The sequence below is a fragment of the Cebus imitator genome, unplaced genomic scaffold, assembly GCF_001604975.1.
Source record: "Cebus imitator isolate Cc_AM_T3 unplaced genomic scaffold, Cebus_imitator-1.0 Scaffold63, whole genome shotgun sequence".
Taxonomy (NCBI): domain Eukaryota; kingdom Metazoa; phylum Chordata; class Mammalia; order Primates; family Cebidae; genus Cebus; species Cebus imitator.
In genome coordinates, this window is record NW_016107378.1 from 2,093,222 (window position 1) to 2,111,088 (window position 17,867).

The 17,867-nt window shown below is 37.5% G+C and overlaps 1 protein-coding gene across 7 annotated transcripts in view; it reads left to right on the plus strand.

Annotated features, from left to right (window-relative positions):
• Window positions 1–9,172, plus strand: part of RPGRIP1L (RPGRIP1 like) — a 99,179-nt gene extending 90,007 nt beyond the window's left edge. For all 7 annotated transcript variants that reach the window (XM_037739103.1, XM_037739104.1, XM_037739105.1 and 4 more), the window contains 2 exons: window positions 3,151–3,284; window positions 6,210–9,172. In XM_037739103.1, the coding sequence (XP_037595031.1) occupies window positions 3,151–3,284; window positions 6,210–6,322 (247 nt within the window). In that variant the 3' untranslated portion in view covers window positions 6,323–9,172. The remainder of the gene's footprint in view (window positions 1–3,150; window positions 3,285–6,209) is intronic.
• Window positions 9,173–17,867: the final 8,695 nt, after the last annotated feature.

Sequence of the window (17,867 nt, forward strand, 5' to 3'; positions counted from 1 at the left end):
ATATTCTCACCTTTTTTAACTTCTCAGAGTCACATTATTTGAAGTAGCTCCTCGTTTATGAAAATTCATTTCCTCAGACAGCAACCCTGCTGAATATTGGTGATAACCTACAAAGCAACAGAATAATTTGACGTATCTTCCCCAAAATGTCTAACGTTATAGACATCGTATGATTAATTGTATAGAGTACCTTTGCATGCTACCCCATGCTGTATTTGCAAATATACACGTCACTTTAAAAGGGAAATAACATACTGAAATGCACCTTCAAACAGTATTTATTTGAAGTCATAATTTAACACCGACTTAAGGTCCTTTTTTGGTTTCAGTTTTTTCTTGTGAACAGTGTTCTATTGATCAGATCCATCCCTGAGGAAGACAGACTATGATAATAAATAGACAGATAAACTAATCACATTTGCAATAAGACTAAGAGAAAAGCAAACAAATTAAATGCCAAAATAGAAAATAACAGTGAAAGCTGAATCAAATTCAGTGAATCCTCAGCAGTGAATCTGAGGAGGTGACTCATAAGCTGGTTCATGCAGGCTGAGAGGACTCAGCCCAGCCAAAAAAGCTCAGAGAAAAATCATTTCGGGCAGAGGGATCTCCAGACATGAAGAAGTATTGAGAAGTGTGTTCCAGGACCAGGCGGAGGTGGTGCAAGGCTGGTCTCACTAAAAAGTGGAGAGTGGCAGGAGAAAGAGGTGGGCAGAGGAGGCAGGAGAGGCTCAGATGGTACTTCCCGTTTTTCCTTCTACCTGAGTGCTTGACATAGGCCCATGTGTAGAGCCAGGGCCTCAGAGTAGACTGGAAGCCTCTTCTAGGCATGGGACAAAGTTTTGCCTTTTTGTTTTGGCAGTGTTGAAAGTAAGATATAAGATTTGTGTTGTGTGTCTTTTCATTCTTTTTAAAAAATTAATTTTAATCCTTAAATGATTTTAGTTGTACTTTTCCTCCCTTTTCAGCTTAACTTTCTGGTTTCTTAATTTTGTTTTTGACATCTCATTTTTCTCTATATAGAATTTAAAGCCAGAAATATTGCAGTTTTAAATTTCTAGTCATTTCTCTGGCATTTAGAAGGCTTTCTTTTGCCGCAGAATTCTCATATATTCAGTGGAGGTAATTGACTGCATTTGTAAAGTGATACAGACATGATCCTCAGATATGAGACACTATATGAAGATAACACTTAACACGATTCTTACAGTCTGCAGAGCCTCAGTCTTTTCTGTAAGTCTTGTGTTATAAAATATGTATTATATATTACTTTTAATTCCTCCTCTTCCAAGCAGTTTTAATTCTTTCTCTTTTCCTAATTTATTTTAGGAAAATTTCTCTCATCATCACTCATCTTACTTAATTGAATGATATAGTCAGTGTATAATTTGGGAATCTAAGTTTTCAATTGAAACAAGCTTTTCCCATGCCAAGTTTTTCTCTCCCCTTAGAAATGTAGAAGCATAAGCAGCCCTACCTATATTAAAAATACTATTTAAAAAAGAGCAAACATTTACTCACTGCGTACCGCGTTCCAAGCAGCCGTTCACTTGTATCTCATCTGATCCTCACAAGAGCGCTGTAAGATAGGTATAATTATCCCACTTCTACTCGTAAGAAAACTGAGATGAGAGAGGTTAAGTCATTTGTCTAAGGCCACACAGCTAAGCAGTAAGAAAGCAGGAATTTGAGCCCAGGATGGATGCCTTTAACCACTCCATCTTAATCCCTCTATCTTATACATGTTATAAAATGTCCTTCATACCGTGTTGAAGGCCAAGATCTGTACTCTTTGTAATTATTTTTGAATAGGCGTTAACTTTGATTTTGACCTAAGGGATTTCTGTTTTCTAATAAAAACTTATTGCAGGCTGGGCGCGGTGACTCACACCTGTAATCCCAGTACTTTGGGAGGCCAAGGTTGGCGGATCACCTGAAGTCAGGAGTTGGAGACCAGCCTGGCCAATGGAGTGAAGACCCGTCTCTACTAAAAATACAAAAATTAGCTGGGCTATAATTCCAGCTAGTCAGGAGACTGAGGCAGGAGAATCACTTGAACCCAGGAGGCAGAGGTTGCAGTGAGCCAAGATTGTGCCACTGCACTCCAACCTGGGTGACAGGGCACGACTCTGTCTCAAGAAAACACACACGTGAAAAAACTCTATTGCTAGCTAAAAACAGACTTAGTAAAGGAATTCAATGTGAAATACTTACTTTCAGCAAGTTGGTTAAATGTATTGTCGTATTTATCTATAAGTGTTTGGAAAGGCTTTTATTTGTGTTTTCCAAGGCTTGATTTCTCAGAGACATAGATTTTTATGTTTCTTGTTTTGTTTCTGATTTGGGATGGATACATTCTGAAAAGTTTAAAATGGTAAAGTTTACAAGCATCTATGGTTTAAGCTATGCTGCCAAGACATATCAAAAGAGTACTTAACTGTAAATTCCTGTCATTTGGTCAATCCAAGTGAGTTTGGCCTCCACACAAGCCACTAATTCAAATCAGTTCCATCAGAACCCTACAATTATATTTCTACAAGTAAAATAAAACTTGGATACTATGATTGTAAGTTAAAGATTGCTGAAGTAATGCAAACATTTGATATAGCTGTTGGGCAGAATTACAACATTTATCTAACATGATTCAAAATGTTACCCTGGGAGCATGATCTCTGTGTTTTGTAGCACACATACAGTTGGTTAAATTCCTTAGTAGTAGCAACTTCAGAGTTGTGTGTTTCTATAGAAAATGTTACTTTTCTGTGGAAGATGCTGACCATTTAACCTCCATGGTCTTTATTCACTTCGCCCTTTTAGCCTTTAAAGTAGAGGTGTCAAAATATAATCAGATAGTATGTAATAGAGTGAACATCTGGCCCTTCTCTTTGCCTAGTAATTTTCTCAGATTGTAGAGATAAATGGTAATCAGTGCTTAGAAAGTGGATTACTATTCATTTGAAGGTTGGGTGTTTTATAACAATTCTAATAGTTCATGTAATAACTTATCTAACCTAATGTACCTTTCTTTTTATTGGGATAATTGGAAACTTCAAGATGGTATACCTAGTGATAACACCCCATTTGGGAGTTTTGATTTGTGGTGATTTCTTCTCTCTTCACGGCGACTTTCTCTGATCTCTGCCTTCCCAGCATTCGCTTCACCGTGGTCAGTGACCCTCCAGAGGACGAGCAGGACCTGGAGTGTGAGGACATTGGCGTGGCTCACGTCCATCTCGCCGACATATTCCAGGAAGGGAGGGACCTCATTGAGCAAAATATCGATGGTATGGGTGAAAGTGCTGCTCAGTTTGTGCAACCAACAATTGCTATACTCCAAAGTCTTTATTAAAACCTTCTTTTTGCTGGCTGCAAGGGCACTGATTCACACATTACTTGAACCCTTTACAACTCAAGTTGACGCCTTGGTGAAGCCGAAACGTCTTCCTACATCCTCCTGCCCTACCCCCTGCCTTCCATTGAATCAACAGAAATCGTAAAATAATTAATTTAGCTTCACAAGGAATTATTCGTTTTTTAGTATTGAGTAAAAGTGTGAAAAAAGTTGGCCATTGGATTTTTTTTTTTTTTTCGCTGAGACAGAGTTTTGCTCTGTCACCCAAGTTGGAGGGCAATCTTAGCTCACTGCAGCCTTGACTTCCTAGGCTCAAGCAATTTTCCCACCTCAGCCTCCCAACCAGCTGGGACTACAGGCATACATCACCATACCTGGCTAATTTTTTTGATATTTTTTGTAGCAATAGGGTTTACCATGTTACCCAGGCTGGTCTCGAACTCCTGGGCCCAAGTGATCACCCATCTCAGCCTCCCAAAATCCCAGGACTACAAGCATGAGCCACCATGCCTGGCCAGGTGTTTTTCTAATGTTATTTATGGAAGCCACATTTCACCTAAGACTTAACCTTAAGCATGTTATTCTGTTGATGTTTATGGAAGCCTTATTTCCACTAAGGTTCGTAACCTTAAGCATGTTATTCTGTGTGATCCTGATAGTGTCTTTCTCAAGGCTTCTCTTTAATTCAGTGTTGCAGTCTAGTGATACAGTCACGGTAAGGAAGTGGTTTTGATTCCTCATTTCCCACCAGGATTTTGTGAGAGGTAATGACATTTGATCTGTTCCTGACAAAATGTGCTGTCCTGGATTTTCACCTCGCTAGTTGTGATTCCCAACAATTCTTAATTTCTGCTCCCTATTCTTCTATATTTGGAACATGCTAAATTGTTTTATTTATCAGACTTTTTAAAATCATAATCAGGGATGGCCTAGGCTTTGAGTATTGAATAGATAAATAAGGCTGATTCCTAGCCTCATTTGTTAAGTTAGCAGAGCCATCTCTGGAAAACTGTGCATGGCTTGTTTTTGTATTCACTTGTGCATTCAGCAAACACTAATGTGACCACCTCTTATGTGCCAGGCATTCTGCTTACACTGTAGTTCAGCCCTGGTTCCTTATCCAGCTGCTGGTCCTAGGTATATGTCAAGTGCTCAAAAGTCAAAATTAGACCAAATAACCAAATTAGAACCTTTTTCTAGGAAATATAAACTATACATTTCTAACCACATGACAGTTGGTCACAACTTAGCACAGAAGAAAAGATGAGAGGATTAAAATATCAACCTGAACCCTATTAAAGACTACCAGGACCAAGAAAATTTGACAAGTAATGACCAAATTATCTCGGCTTTATATTCTTGGTAATTTTTCCAGACAATTGTTTAGCAACCCATCTTCTTCTGTGAGACCACATATGACCCACTGATCTGACATGGTCAGTTACTATGGCTATGTTTTGGAAAAGAGCCAAAAGATTAGGCATAGGCGAGGCTGGGATTTTAATGCTTTGTTCTGCGTCAGGTATAGAAGTGAGAAGTCCCAAAGCAGAGATAACAACTCCAGGGAATGAGCTGGGGACCACTCGTGCCATTTTGATTTCCCTGATGCTCAGTTTCTGCACCTAAGTCTTTGTGTATCAAGTTTTAGGGCTTTCTAACAAATTTTCTTGGAATTAAAAAAAAATACATATATTAAAGTTAAGGAAAACCATGAGGAATTATAAACTGGAAACTAGGCCAGGTACAGTAGTTCACACCTCTAATCCCAGCACTTTGGGAGACCAAGGCAGGTGGACTGCTTGAACTCAGGAGTTTAAAACCAACCTGGGCAACATGACGAAACCTCATCTCTACAAAAAAATATAAAAGTTGGCCAGGCATGATGGCACCCAACTGTAGTCCCAGCTGCTCAGGAGGCCGAGGTGGGTGGTTGGCTTGACCCTTGGAGGGAGAGGTTACAGTGAGCCAAGATCACACCATTGCACTCCAGCTTAGGCAACCGAGCCAGACCCTGTCTCAAAAAAAGAAAAAAGAAACTATATAAAGACTCATAAGTGATAAGTACTATCAAACCTACAAAGTCCAGATTTCTGGCCTTGAGTCACTAGTAATTATAATTATCCGCAGAGGGATGGAGTCAGGTATTGAATCGGCATCCCATCTGGCCTCCGCCACTGAGCTCAGAGAATGCCCGTGGCTCCAGTCAAATCGCCTACCTTTGGGGCTGGGTGAAGTGGCTCAGGCATCTAATCCTAACACTCTGGGAAGCCACGGTGGGAGGATCACTTGATCTCAAGAGTCTACCTTTGGAATACCACTGAAAGTAGTGGCCCCTCTTCCAAGAAAAATCTCACATACACTCAAACCCATAGACCTTAAGATTCTTGGGCCTGCCATTTTAATCTTTTCTAATTTCACATAAAATCTATTTTAAATGGAACATTTTCCTCAGAAAAATAAATAATTCAAGCTATGATCATGTAACATCTGTACAGTGGTTTCCATTCTGAAACACCATAGATTGTCGTAAATTCCCTTTAGACTTATTCCTTACTAGCTTAAAAATTCAGATCGTGTGTGAAGGTCATTATTCTAGAGGCTTTCACTAGGTAAACTTCAGGATTAGCTCATTAGTTTTAGCTCCACGAGCAGTATGTACAGGTCCATGCAGTACGTCTCAAATGTGCACCTCCACGCACACATAAGAAGGTTTATTCTTTGGATACCCAAGATACCAGTGAACTTTGGCCTTTTGTAGAACTATTTTCATCTTTTCAACTACTGTTTCTCTGTGCAAGCCTTTCCGAAGAAAAATCTGTTGAACAATATTAACACTTTCCTGCTCTTTTCTCCCTAGTTTTTGATGCACGAGCAGATGGTGAAGGTATTGGCAAGCTCAGGGTAACAGTTGAAGCTCTCCATGCCCTCCGGTCTGTCTATGAGCAATACAGAGATGACTTGGAGACTTGAAAGCAACTGCTCCAGAGGCGTCTCCTAATCCTGAGTAAATGCTCACATGAAAGCTCCTACATGAGATTTTTGTAATTACTCTGGTGTATATAATCTATAATTCATGGGAAGCTGGGAGCGGGGAGACCTGGGTTTGAAGTGTTTTGAATTTTGTATACTTTTTCATTTGTTTATTTCTATACCCTCTTTCCCATGACTGCCACCCCTCAGGACTTAAGTTCTCCATAATGGGCAGTACCTTCTCAATAATTTATACCTACATGATAGCATGAGAAAGTCTATTTGCATTTTCAACATTTTCTTAGGAAGAACTGAAATGCAATTCCCATTCTTATTTTTAATAAGCAAAAGCATAAATCTTAGACAACCTATGAAAAAAAATACTTTTATGTTACCCCTAATCGTCCCACTAAACGGAATGCTTATGATTAGCCTCATTAAGAGTTTTATACTGTGAAGATTTTATTAGAAGCAATATATGAAAATTACTTGGATTAATGTGTTAATCTTCCTCTTTAAAATGCTAATATCCATTTTATGCACATTAAAGCTCAGTATGCATTTTCTTTGATGCATGCAGTTTCTATCAATTAAATATAAAGAATGAGACTTAGCACCAACTTATTCAATGACTGCGAATTTTTTGTTTTTCTTTCTTAAAAGTTCATTCTGTTTGTATTATTTGCATGTATTTGTAATGGTGGTATGGGATCCAGGGATGTGTATCTATAAAAAGGAAATAGGTATATGGATAGATGTGAAATTTACATGTTGAAAACTTAGCATATGACATAGAAACAAATTATCAAAAGTATAGCTCAAATTCTGATGTGCTTAGTAAGATCTGAAAGGAGTATCTTTTTATCATTTTTTTAAATTTACATCAAGCCAGTACATTGCTGGGGTGTATCTGGGTAACCAGATCCTCAAAAAGAGCTCGGAAAGTTAATTTTCTAGCTTTTACCCAATCTCACTGAAGGATTTAATTGATATTTTTAATGGAGCTGTGAATCAATGCTGCAAGGGAATTGTCTCTAGAGGTCTGGGATATAATGCATTTCATTTTTTAATTTACTTTTTTATTTGTCATTTTCTTCAAAGGATTTTTATAGGCCGTGGGTTTTCACTGTTTGCAAACAGGCTATGTTCCTTCTTAAGCATATGTAAAGTATTCAGGGAGATAAGTAATTTATTAAAATCTACCTAATTTGCCGTGATATATTAAATCTCTGCTTCAGTGATCACAGACCATTTCATTTAGAGAATTAGGCATTCCCTCTTTGTGTGATTAAAGCTCTGGAAAATGAGTTCTTTGCTCCTATTTGTGAACATTCAAAGCCTGCTAATGGCAAGAAGATGGAATAGATTATGAGACAATTCATTACAGTTCCATAGAAAAAAAAAAAGCAGCTATAATGCAAAAATGCAAGTATGAATATCTGCATATAGTTTGAACCATCTGTGCTCTAATGGCTTCAATAATGACTCTCGTCTTTAGGAGGCTTTGAAATGACATCCGTACAATATTAATTTGTTGATGTACATTGTGGGACCAGTAGAGTATGATCTGACCACAGAAATCTATAAATTCTGTCTATACCACTGGGCCTCCCTGTCCTGGGGCTTGCCATCTCCAAGAAGAATCTTGCTCTCATCAAACTCTGCAAATCTTCATAACAACTCATTCCTCTGGAACCTTCTAGAGACCACAAACATCTGCAGACTAAACCTCTCCAATCCTAGTAAACAACCACATGTTTGTTGTCACTTCAGCTGGCTTTGAGCTCATTTTTTTGGCCCCTCTTTCTAGCTTTCTTTGGCTTTATGCAGTTACAGTGTCATTAAGGCCCATAATATTCCCTGCAGTAATTTAAAACAGCCAGATTATACCCTGGGATTAACTGAGTGGTTTTTGAGACATTTATTGTGGTATTCTCCCAGAAGGTTTGTATTATTGTTGTAAAATGTTACATCCCAAACTAAATAACCCTTCTGCAGGGAGAAGAACCAGATTTCACCGACTTCTTAGGATCTTTAAGTGGAAAGGAAAAGCTTTTCTTAGAAAACTTCTGGGATCCAGTCACCTGTATGGAACGCAAAGCTCAGACAAGGTTAGAGAAACAGCCATGTTTCTGTCACATTGTTTACTGTAATATTAAAGATTTCTAGTTTTAAAATATTCAGTTTCAAACTATTGCAAATTTTCACAACACTCATTTTCATAGCTAATTGCTGTTGACACATTGTGAAATGACGAGGTAGTATTGAATGCTGTCATGTGGATACTTCAGTTGGGTTTCATAATCTGTTCAAAGGTTTTGTTTGTTTCATCTTGTGGTAACTAGAGTTCATTGAAAAGCTTACCACCTTTTGGGTTAAAGAGCAGTGGTTTTCTCTTGGTGAGCCAAACTGGATCCATTGAGAAGGGCATGGCGTAAGGGGCCACCAGCAGTGGCCTTGCCACACAGATAGCAGCGTAAGGTGTTCTGTTGTGAACCTACAACTCTTAGTGTAACTGGACCAGTGCACTCAGCACTTTTTTGGGCTGTAATGCTTTTAGTTTGGAAATATAAATAGAGATGTGATGTGGTATGTGGGAGAGTGTATTTTACATGTTTTTTTGCCTACTGTAGTAGAAATGTCAAATTCCCAGCCACTGTCATGAGAAGCGGTTGACAAAAATAAGTTTTATGGTTTCCAGTGTGGTTTATGTGAAGAACATTTCTCTTCACTCTCAGTTTCAACATGTTTTCTAAATTATCATGGTTTACTGCGATTTAGCTTAAATTAGTTTTTTTTAAGAATAAATAGAGAATATGTTTAATCAAATAAAGAAAGGCCACATTGAAATTCTGCTGTTCCTGCCATTCATTCGTTACCACAAAACACAAATAATTTCTATGTGCTATGAAGAAGTGTGGGCTGAGAAGTGGTCATGTGATTTGAGAGGTTTTGCGTGCACTCATGTTCCCACAACAAAACATAAATTATTTTAGTAATCTGACATCAAGAGCTGTGAAAATGAAAACCAGTTCTTACACATGTTCTAACAAGAATCTGATTAACATTTTTGTGGATATGGAAAATATTTTTTTTAGCCAAACTGGCACTATTGCCGAATGTAGAATGATTTCCTTACGCACTAGATAGAAAAATGTGAATCATGTCTGTGAACAAATATGAGAATAAAATGTCATCTTTGTGTGGGACAAAACAACCAGGGGAGAGCTTTGGGGATAAAAAATTATCGAGTGATTGACAATATCAGGATGATAATTTATCCCCAACTATGAGAGTACATTTTAATAAGTCACTCATGCCTGAAGGCCTCTGACTACCTTAACAAAGAAAAACTAAACCCGTGATTGATTAGAGATTGGGCAACATGCCTAATTAAATCCATGAATGGGAGCAAACACAGATTTACATCCCCTTTGTTCAGAACAAAAACAACCTCCAGGTCAACCAGAAAGCTAGAAAATATCAAAGCAAGAGAAACAAGTGGTTGAAAAACTAAAAATATAGAATTAGAAAACATCTCCTCATCCTAATCTCTTTTATCTTACAAGATAGAATTTTCACTTCCATTTCAAAGTGCCACCAGTGGACTGCACATTCCATTCTGACCATCTGGAAAATTGGGCCCATATTACTGATATTGTGAATACCTTTTGTTCTTACTCTTTTATTTTTCATATGACATTCACTAATATATCAAGCTATGTTTTTCCTGCAGGCTTTTGGAAGTGCAATCTGGTACTTAGACTTCGATCATGACCTCTTTTCTGAGTAGATGCCATTTGACTTTTCTGCTTTTTGCCTCTTCCCACTCTGTTGAGATTCACCTTTTTCATCCCTAGAACAGCATTACCTCTCTCTTCACTGTGCACCATTTGTTTTCTTTTTAAATAAAATTTAACATCTTGATTTTACTATCTAATTTGTTCAAATCTATATTCAGCTGAACATCTCATCCCATCTGTCTTTTCTCCTACTTATTTTTAGCTAGTCACAGCACATTTTTTTCCTTCCTCTTTGCTGGTTTTTTCCTTTCTCTTTACTGTTTCTTTTCTTGGTGAGACAGCCATTTCTTGAGATACCAGCATCTGTGACAGCTCCAGTGGCCTTCCCAAAACGTTCCTGTGTGTTAAGATTTGTCTTAATTTAACATGACAGCGGCACTCTTAGCCATTATGAAACTGAGGAAACAGCAAGCTAATTTTTGTATCTTTGCTTCTTGTACCTTTTTATAGTGAAGTAACAGAGGCTGGAACTCAGAAAGCTCTCAGAAATCACTGGTAAGGAGCTGAAGCATAAGGAAGTTTTTTAAAAATTTAAGGAAATATGTCATTAAAATCCAGCTTGATTTGGTGCAAATGGTGTTTTGTCATAGTTACACATGTCATCATTCATGACAATGAAAATAAGAGAAATTTTTTACTTATTTTTAAATTTTGTTCATCAGGTTGGTAGGGAAAAAAGAGAAATTTTAAAAGAAAATGTAAAGACTGTACATATAACCTAGAGATTGGGAAGACTTTTCTAATAAAGGGAGGAAATACAGCTATAAAGCAAAGACGTATTGGCTATGTAAACATTAAGACAGGGTAACCATTTTCATATCAGACAAAGTAGACCTCAAGGTCAAAAAAAGGGACAAAGAAGGATATTTTATGCTGTTAGAGGGAAGAACAAGTTAAAGGTATATGAATGTAAACTTATATACACTAAACAGTATAGCCTTAAAATACATGAAGCAACAACTGACAACTATGGAAAAATACTGTGGCTACATCCACTTTAGTAATAGCTTTTAACTGTCAGTGGCAGGTCAAAAAATGTAGGAAAAAGTCTAGATTTGCTTAACATGATTGCTAAAATGAATATGCAATGCACATGGAACACTGAAAGAAAAAATCAACTGTGTATTCAGCCACAAAGGAAGTCTCAATTTCCAAAGAATTGAAATATTTCTCTTTCTCTTTATATATATATAGATAGATAGATCTCTCTCTCTCTTATATGTATAGATAGATATCTATATATCTATATAGATATCTATATATCATATATATCTATACATAAGAGAGAAAGATTTCAATTATTTGCAAATATATATATAGAGAAAGAAATATATATATATATATATTTAAGCAAAATGCAACAAAATTAGAAATTAATAGCAAAAGTGTAGCTAAAACAATCCTACCTAAAAGTTAAAAATGATTGTGTTTTATATTTTTAATTGACAAAAATTATATACATTTATGGATGTATTATTACTATTCTGGGTCCTAATAGGATGAGAAACTTACCCTCTCCTGCAACATAATGAGGAGACAAAATTCTACAACAGTTACGTATAAGTGGGAGAAATGTACATCAGCTCAGAATCCCTCACCAGATGGGGAGCAAGGTAAGGACTGAGCTTAAGAGGAGAGTGTGTAGGAATTCTAGTGATGGCAGAACACAAATAATGTCAACTAAGGTTCCCACAGAAGAATAAGGGCCACTCTGAGTGGGGAAATACTGAGAACCGATCTGAGGGCTGGTGGACCAAAGCATTAGCTACTGGGAAAGTAAAAGGAAGGGGTTTGAAGATAGATTAGGACCAGAGGTGGCAACTTTGGAAAGGCACTTCTGGAAGAGAAGCGTGGTATTTTAGAAGGTGAAGGTATCTCTTGGAGATATAGTAGTGAAATGAAAGAAGGAACCACCCAGTGGGACCCGATGCAACAAGGTAATATTATTAAGTGATATCAATATCAGTAAAAGGCCATTTATTAAGAAAATTGCCCTAGCCAGAGCAATCAGACAAGAGAGAATAAAGGGCAACCAGATTGGTCAAGAGGAAGTCAAACTGTTACTATTTGTTAATGATATGATCGTATGCTTAGAAAACCCTAAAAACCCCTCCAAAAAGCTTCTAGAATTGATACATGAATTTAGCAAAGTTTTAGAATACAAAATTAACGTACACAAATCAGTAACTCTGCTACACACCAACAGCGGCCAAGCTGAGAATCAAATCAAGAACTCAGTTCCTTTTACAATAGCTGCAAAAAATATAAAATACTTAGGAGTACATGTAACCAAAGAAGTGAAAGACCTCTTCAAGGAAAACTACAAAACACTGCTGAAACAAATTGTAGGCAACACAAAGTAACAGAACACATCCCATGCTCAAGGTTGGATAGAATCAATATTGTCAAAATGACCATACTGATAAAAGCAGTCTAAAAATTCAATGCAATTCCCATCAAAATATCACCATCATTCTTCACAGAACTAGAAAAAAAAATCCTAAAATTTATTTGGAATCAAAAAAGAGCCCACGTAGCCAAAGGAAGACTAAGCAAAAAGAACAAATATGGAGGCATCACATTACCTGATTTCAAACTGTGCTATAAGGCCATAGTCACCAAAATAGCGTGGTACTTGTATAAAAATAGGCACACCGACCAGTGGAACAGGATAGAGAACCAGACATGAAGCCAAATACTTACAGCCAACTGACCTTCAACAAAGCAAACAAAAACATAAAGTTGGGAAAGGACACCCTATTCAACAAATGGTACTGGGATAATTGGCAAACCACATGTAGAAGAATTAAACTGGATCCTCATCTTTCACTTCATACAAAAAATCAACTCAAGATGGATCAAAGACTTTAAGACCTGAAACCATGAAGATTCTATAAAATGGTAACATTGGAAAAACCCTTCTAGACCTTGGCTTAGACAAAGCCTTCATGACCAAGAACCCAAAAGCAAATGCAACAAAAACAAAGATAAATAGGTGAGACTTAATTAAACTGTAGAGTTGTTTTTTTTTTTCTGTATAGTTCCCTTTATATGAAGCTTAAGTTCAGGCAAAATTAATCTACAATAATAGAAATCAGAACACTGTTTACCACTGAAGAGTGTTTACACAGATATGTGTGTGTACAAATGTAAAAATAACCAAGCAGTAAACCTGATTTGTGTACTTTATGGTATATAAATTATATATATATATATAAAATTGTACTTTAGATTCTGGGGTACATGTGCAGAACATGCAGGATTGTTGCATAGGTACCTACATGGCAATGTGGTTTGCTGCCTCTATGCCCCCGTAACCTATATCTGGAATTTCTCCCCATGTTATCCCTCCCCAACTCCCCACCACCTGCTGTCCCTCTTCTGTTCGCCCCCAACAGACCCCAGTGTGTGATGCCGCCCTCCCTGTGTCCATGTGTTCTCGTTGTTCAACACCTGCCTATGAGTGAGAACATGCGATGTTTGATTTTCTGTTCTTCTGTCAGTTTGCTGAGAATGATGGTTTCCAGATTCATCCATGTCTCTACAAAGGACAGAAACTCATCATTTTTGATGGCTGCATAGTATTCCATGGTGCATGTGTGCCACATTTTCCTTGTCCAGTCTATCATCAATGGGCATTTGGATTCGTTCCAGTTCTTTGCTGTTGTCAAGAGTGCCGCAGTGAACATTCGTGTGCATGTGTCTTTATAATAGAACGATTTATAATCCTTTTGATATATACCCAGTAATGGGATGGCTGGGTCAAATGGAATTTCTATTTCTAGGTCATTGAGGAATCGCCACACTGTTTTCCACAATGATTGAACTAATTTACACTCCCAAACAACAGTGTAAAAGTGTACCTATTTCTCCACATCCTCTCCAGCATCTGTTGTCCCCAGATTTTTTGATGATCACCATACTAACTGGGGTGAGATGGTATCTCAATGTAGTTTTGATTTGCATTTCTCTAATGTCCAGTGATGATGAAGCATGTTTTCGTATGTTTGTTGGCATCATTTATGTCTTCTTTTGAAAAGTGTCTTTTCATATCCTTCCCCCACTTTTGAATGGGGTTGTTTGATTTTTCTTGTAAATCTGTTTTAGTTCTTTGTAGATTCTGGATATTAGCCCTTTGTCAGATGGGTAGATTGAAAAAATTTTTTCCCATTCTGTTGGTTGCTGATTCACTCTAATGATTGTTTCTTTTGCTGTACAGAACCTCTAGAGTTTAATTAGATCCCATTTGTCTATCTTGGCTTTTGTTGCCATTGCTTTTGGTGTTTTAGTCATGAAGTCCTTGCTTATGCCTATGTCCTGAATGGTTTTGCCTAGGTTTTCTTCTAGTGTTTTTATGGGGTTAGGTCTTATGTTTACGTCTTTAATCCATCTGGAGTTAATTTTAGTGTAAGGTGTGAGGAAGGGGTCCAATTTCTGCTTTCTGCACACTGCTAGCCAGTTTTCCCAACACCATTTATTAAACAGGGAATCCTTTCCCCATTGCTTGTTTTTGTGAGGTTTGTCAAAGATCAGATGGTTGTAGATGTGTGACATTGCCTCTGAGGCCTCTGTTCTGTTCCATTGGTCTATATCTCTGTTTTGGCAAAAAGTACCATGCTGATTTGATTACTGTAGCCTTGTAGTATAGTTTGAAGTCAGGTAGCATGATGCCTCCAGTTTTGTTCTTTTTGCTTAGAATTGTCTTGGCTATGCAGGCTCTCTTCTGGTTCCATATGAAGTTTAAGGTAGTTTTTTCCAGTTATGTGAAGAGGGTCATAGGTAGCTTGATGGGGATAGTGTTGAATGTATAAATTACTTTGGGCAGTATGGCCATTTTCACAATATTGATTCTTCCTAACCATGAGCATAGAATGTTTTTCCATCTGTTTGTGTCCTCTCTTATTTGACTTGTAGTTCTCCTTGAAGAGGTCCTTTAGATCCTTTGTTAGTTGTATTCCTGGGTATTGTATTCTCTTTGTAGCAATTGTGAATGGCAGTTCATTCTTGATTTGGCTCTCTTTAAGTCTGTTATTGGTGTATAGGAATGCTTGTGATTTCTGCACATTGATTTTGTATCCTGAGACTTTGCTGAAGTTGTTTATCAGTTTCAGGAGATTTTGGGCTGAGACAATGGGGTCTTCTAGATATACAATTATGTCGTCTGCAAATAGAGACAATTTGACTTCCTCCTTTCCTAATTGAATGCACTTTATTTCTTTTTCTTGCCTGATTGTTCTGGCTAGAACTTCCAATACTATATTGAATAGGAGTGCTGAAGGAGGGCATCCTTGTCTGGTGCCAGATTTCAAAGGGAATGCTTCCAGTTTTTTGCCCATTCAGTATGATATTGGCTGTGGGTTTGTCATAAATAGCTTTTATTATTTTGAGATATGTTCTGTCTGTACCTAGTTTATTGAGGGTTTTTAGCATAAAGGGCTGTTGAATTTTGTCAAAGGCCTTCTCTCCCTCTATTGAGATAATCATGTGGTTTTTGTCTTTGGTTCTGTTTATGTGGTGGATTATGTTTATAGACTTGGGTATGTTAAACCAGCCTTGCATCCCCAGGGTGAAGCCTACTAGATTGTGATGGGTAAGCTTTTCGATGTGCTGTTGCAATCTGTTTGCCAGTATTTTATTGAAGATTTTTGCATCTATGTTCATCATGGATATTGGCCTGAAGTTTTCTTTTTGGGTTGAATCTCTGCCAGGTTTTGGTATCAGGATAATGTTGGTCTCATAAAATGATTTGGGAGGGATTCTCTCTTTTTGGATTGTTTGAAATAGTTTCAGAAGGAGTGGTATCAGCTCCTCTTTGTATGTCTGGTAGAGTTCGTCTGTGAACCCATTTGGACCTGGGCTTTTTTTTTTGTTGGAAGGCTATTAATTGCGGCCTCAACTTCAGCCCTTGTTATTGGTCTATTCAGGGTTTCAACTTCTTCCTGGTTTAGGCTTGGGAGGGTGCAAATATCCAGGAATTTATCCATTTCTTCCAGGTTTACTGTTTTATTTGCATAGAGTTGTTTGCAGTAATCTCTGACGGTAGTTTGTATTTTTGTGGAATCAGTGGTGATATCCCCTTTATCATTTTTTATTGCATCTATTTGATTCTTCTCTCTTTTTTATTAATCTGGCTAGCAGTCTATTTTGTTGACCTTTTCAAAAAACCAGCTCCTGGATTTACTGATTTTTTGAAGGGTTTTTTGTGTCTCTGTCTCCTTCAGTTCTACTCTGATCTTACTTATTTCTTGTCTTCTGCTAGCTTTTGAGTTTTTTGTTGTTGTTGTTTTGTTTTTTTGTTTGTTTTGTTTTGTTTGCTCCTCTATCTCTTTCAATTTTGATGATAGGGTGTCAATTTTAGGACTTTCCTTGCTTCTCATGTGGGCATTTATTGCTATAAATTTTCCTCTAGACACTGCTTTGAATGTGTACCAGAGATTCTAATACGTTGTGTCTTCTTTCTCGTTGGTTTCAAAGAACATCTTTATTTCTGCCTTTATTTCATTGTTTATCCAGTCAACATTCAAGAGCCAGTTGTTCAGTTTCCATGAAGTTGTGTTGTTCTGAGTGAGTTTCTGAATCCTGAGTTCTACTTTGATTGCACTGTGTTCTGAGAGACTGTTATGATTTCCATTCTTTTGCATTTGCTGAGGAGTGATTTACTCCCAATTATGTGGTCAGTTTTAGAGTAGGTGTGATGTGGTGCTGAGAAGAATGTATATTCTGTGCATTTGGGGTGGAGAGTTCTGTAGATGTCTATTAGATTTGCTTTGTCCAGATCTGAGTTCAAGTCCTGGGTGTCCTTGTTAATTTTCTGTCTCATTGATCTAATATTGACAGTGGATTGTTAAACTCACCCACTGTTATTGTGTGGGAGCCTAAGTCTCTTTGTAGGTCATTAAGAACTTGCTTTATGTATCTGGGTGCTCCTGTATTGGGTGTGTATATATTTAGGATCATTAACTCTTCGTGGTGCATTGATCCTTTTACCATTATGTAATGCCCTTCTTTGTCTCTTTTGATCTTTGTTGGATTAAAGTCTATTTTATCAGAGACTAGGATTGCAACTCCTGCTTTTTTTTTTTTTTTTCCTCTCCAATTCCTTGGTAAATCTTCCTCCATCCCTTTATTTTGAGCCTATGCATGTCCTTACATTTGAGATGGGTTTCCTGAATACAGCACACCAATGGGTTTTGACTTTTTATCCAATTTGCCAGTCTGTGTCTTTTGATTGGGGCATTTAGTCCATTTACATTTAGGGTTAATATTTTTATGTGTGAATTTGACCCTGCCATTTTGATCCTAGCTGGTTGTGTTGCCTATTAGCTGATGAAGTTTCTTCATTGTGTCTATATGTTTCTTACCATTTGGTACGTTTTTGGAGTGGCTGGTACTTGTCGTTCCTTTCTATGTTTAGTGCTTCTTTCAGGAGCTCTTGTAAGGCAGGCCTGGTGGTGATGAAATCTCTCAGCAATTGCTTGTCCATAAAGGATTTTCTTTCTCCTTCACTTATGAAGCTTAGTTTGGCTGGATATGTAATTCTAGGTTGAAAGTTCTTTTCTTTAAGGATGTTGAATATTGGCCCCGACTCTCTTCTGACTTGTAGGGTTTCTGCCAAGAGATCCGCTGTGAATATGATAGGCTTCCCTTTGTGGGTAACTCGACCTTTCTCTCTGGCTGCCCTTAGCATTTTTTCCTTCATTTCAACCCTGGTGAATCTGACGATTATGTGCCTTGGGGTTGCT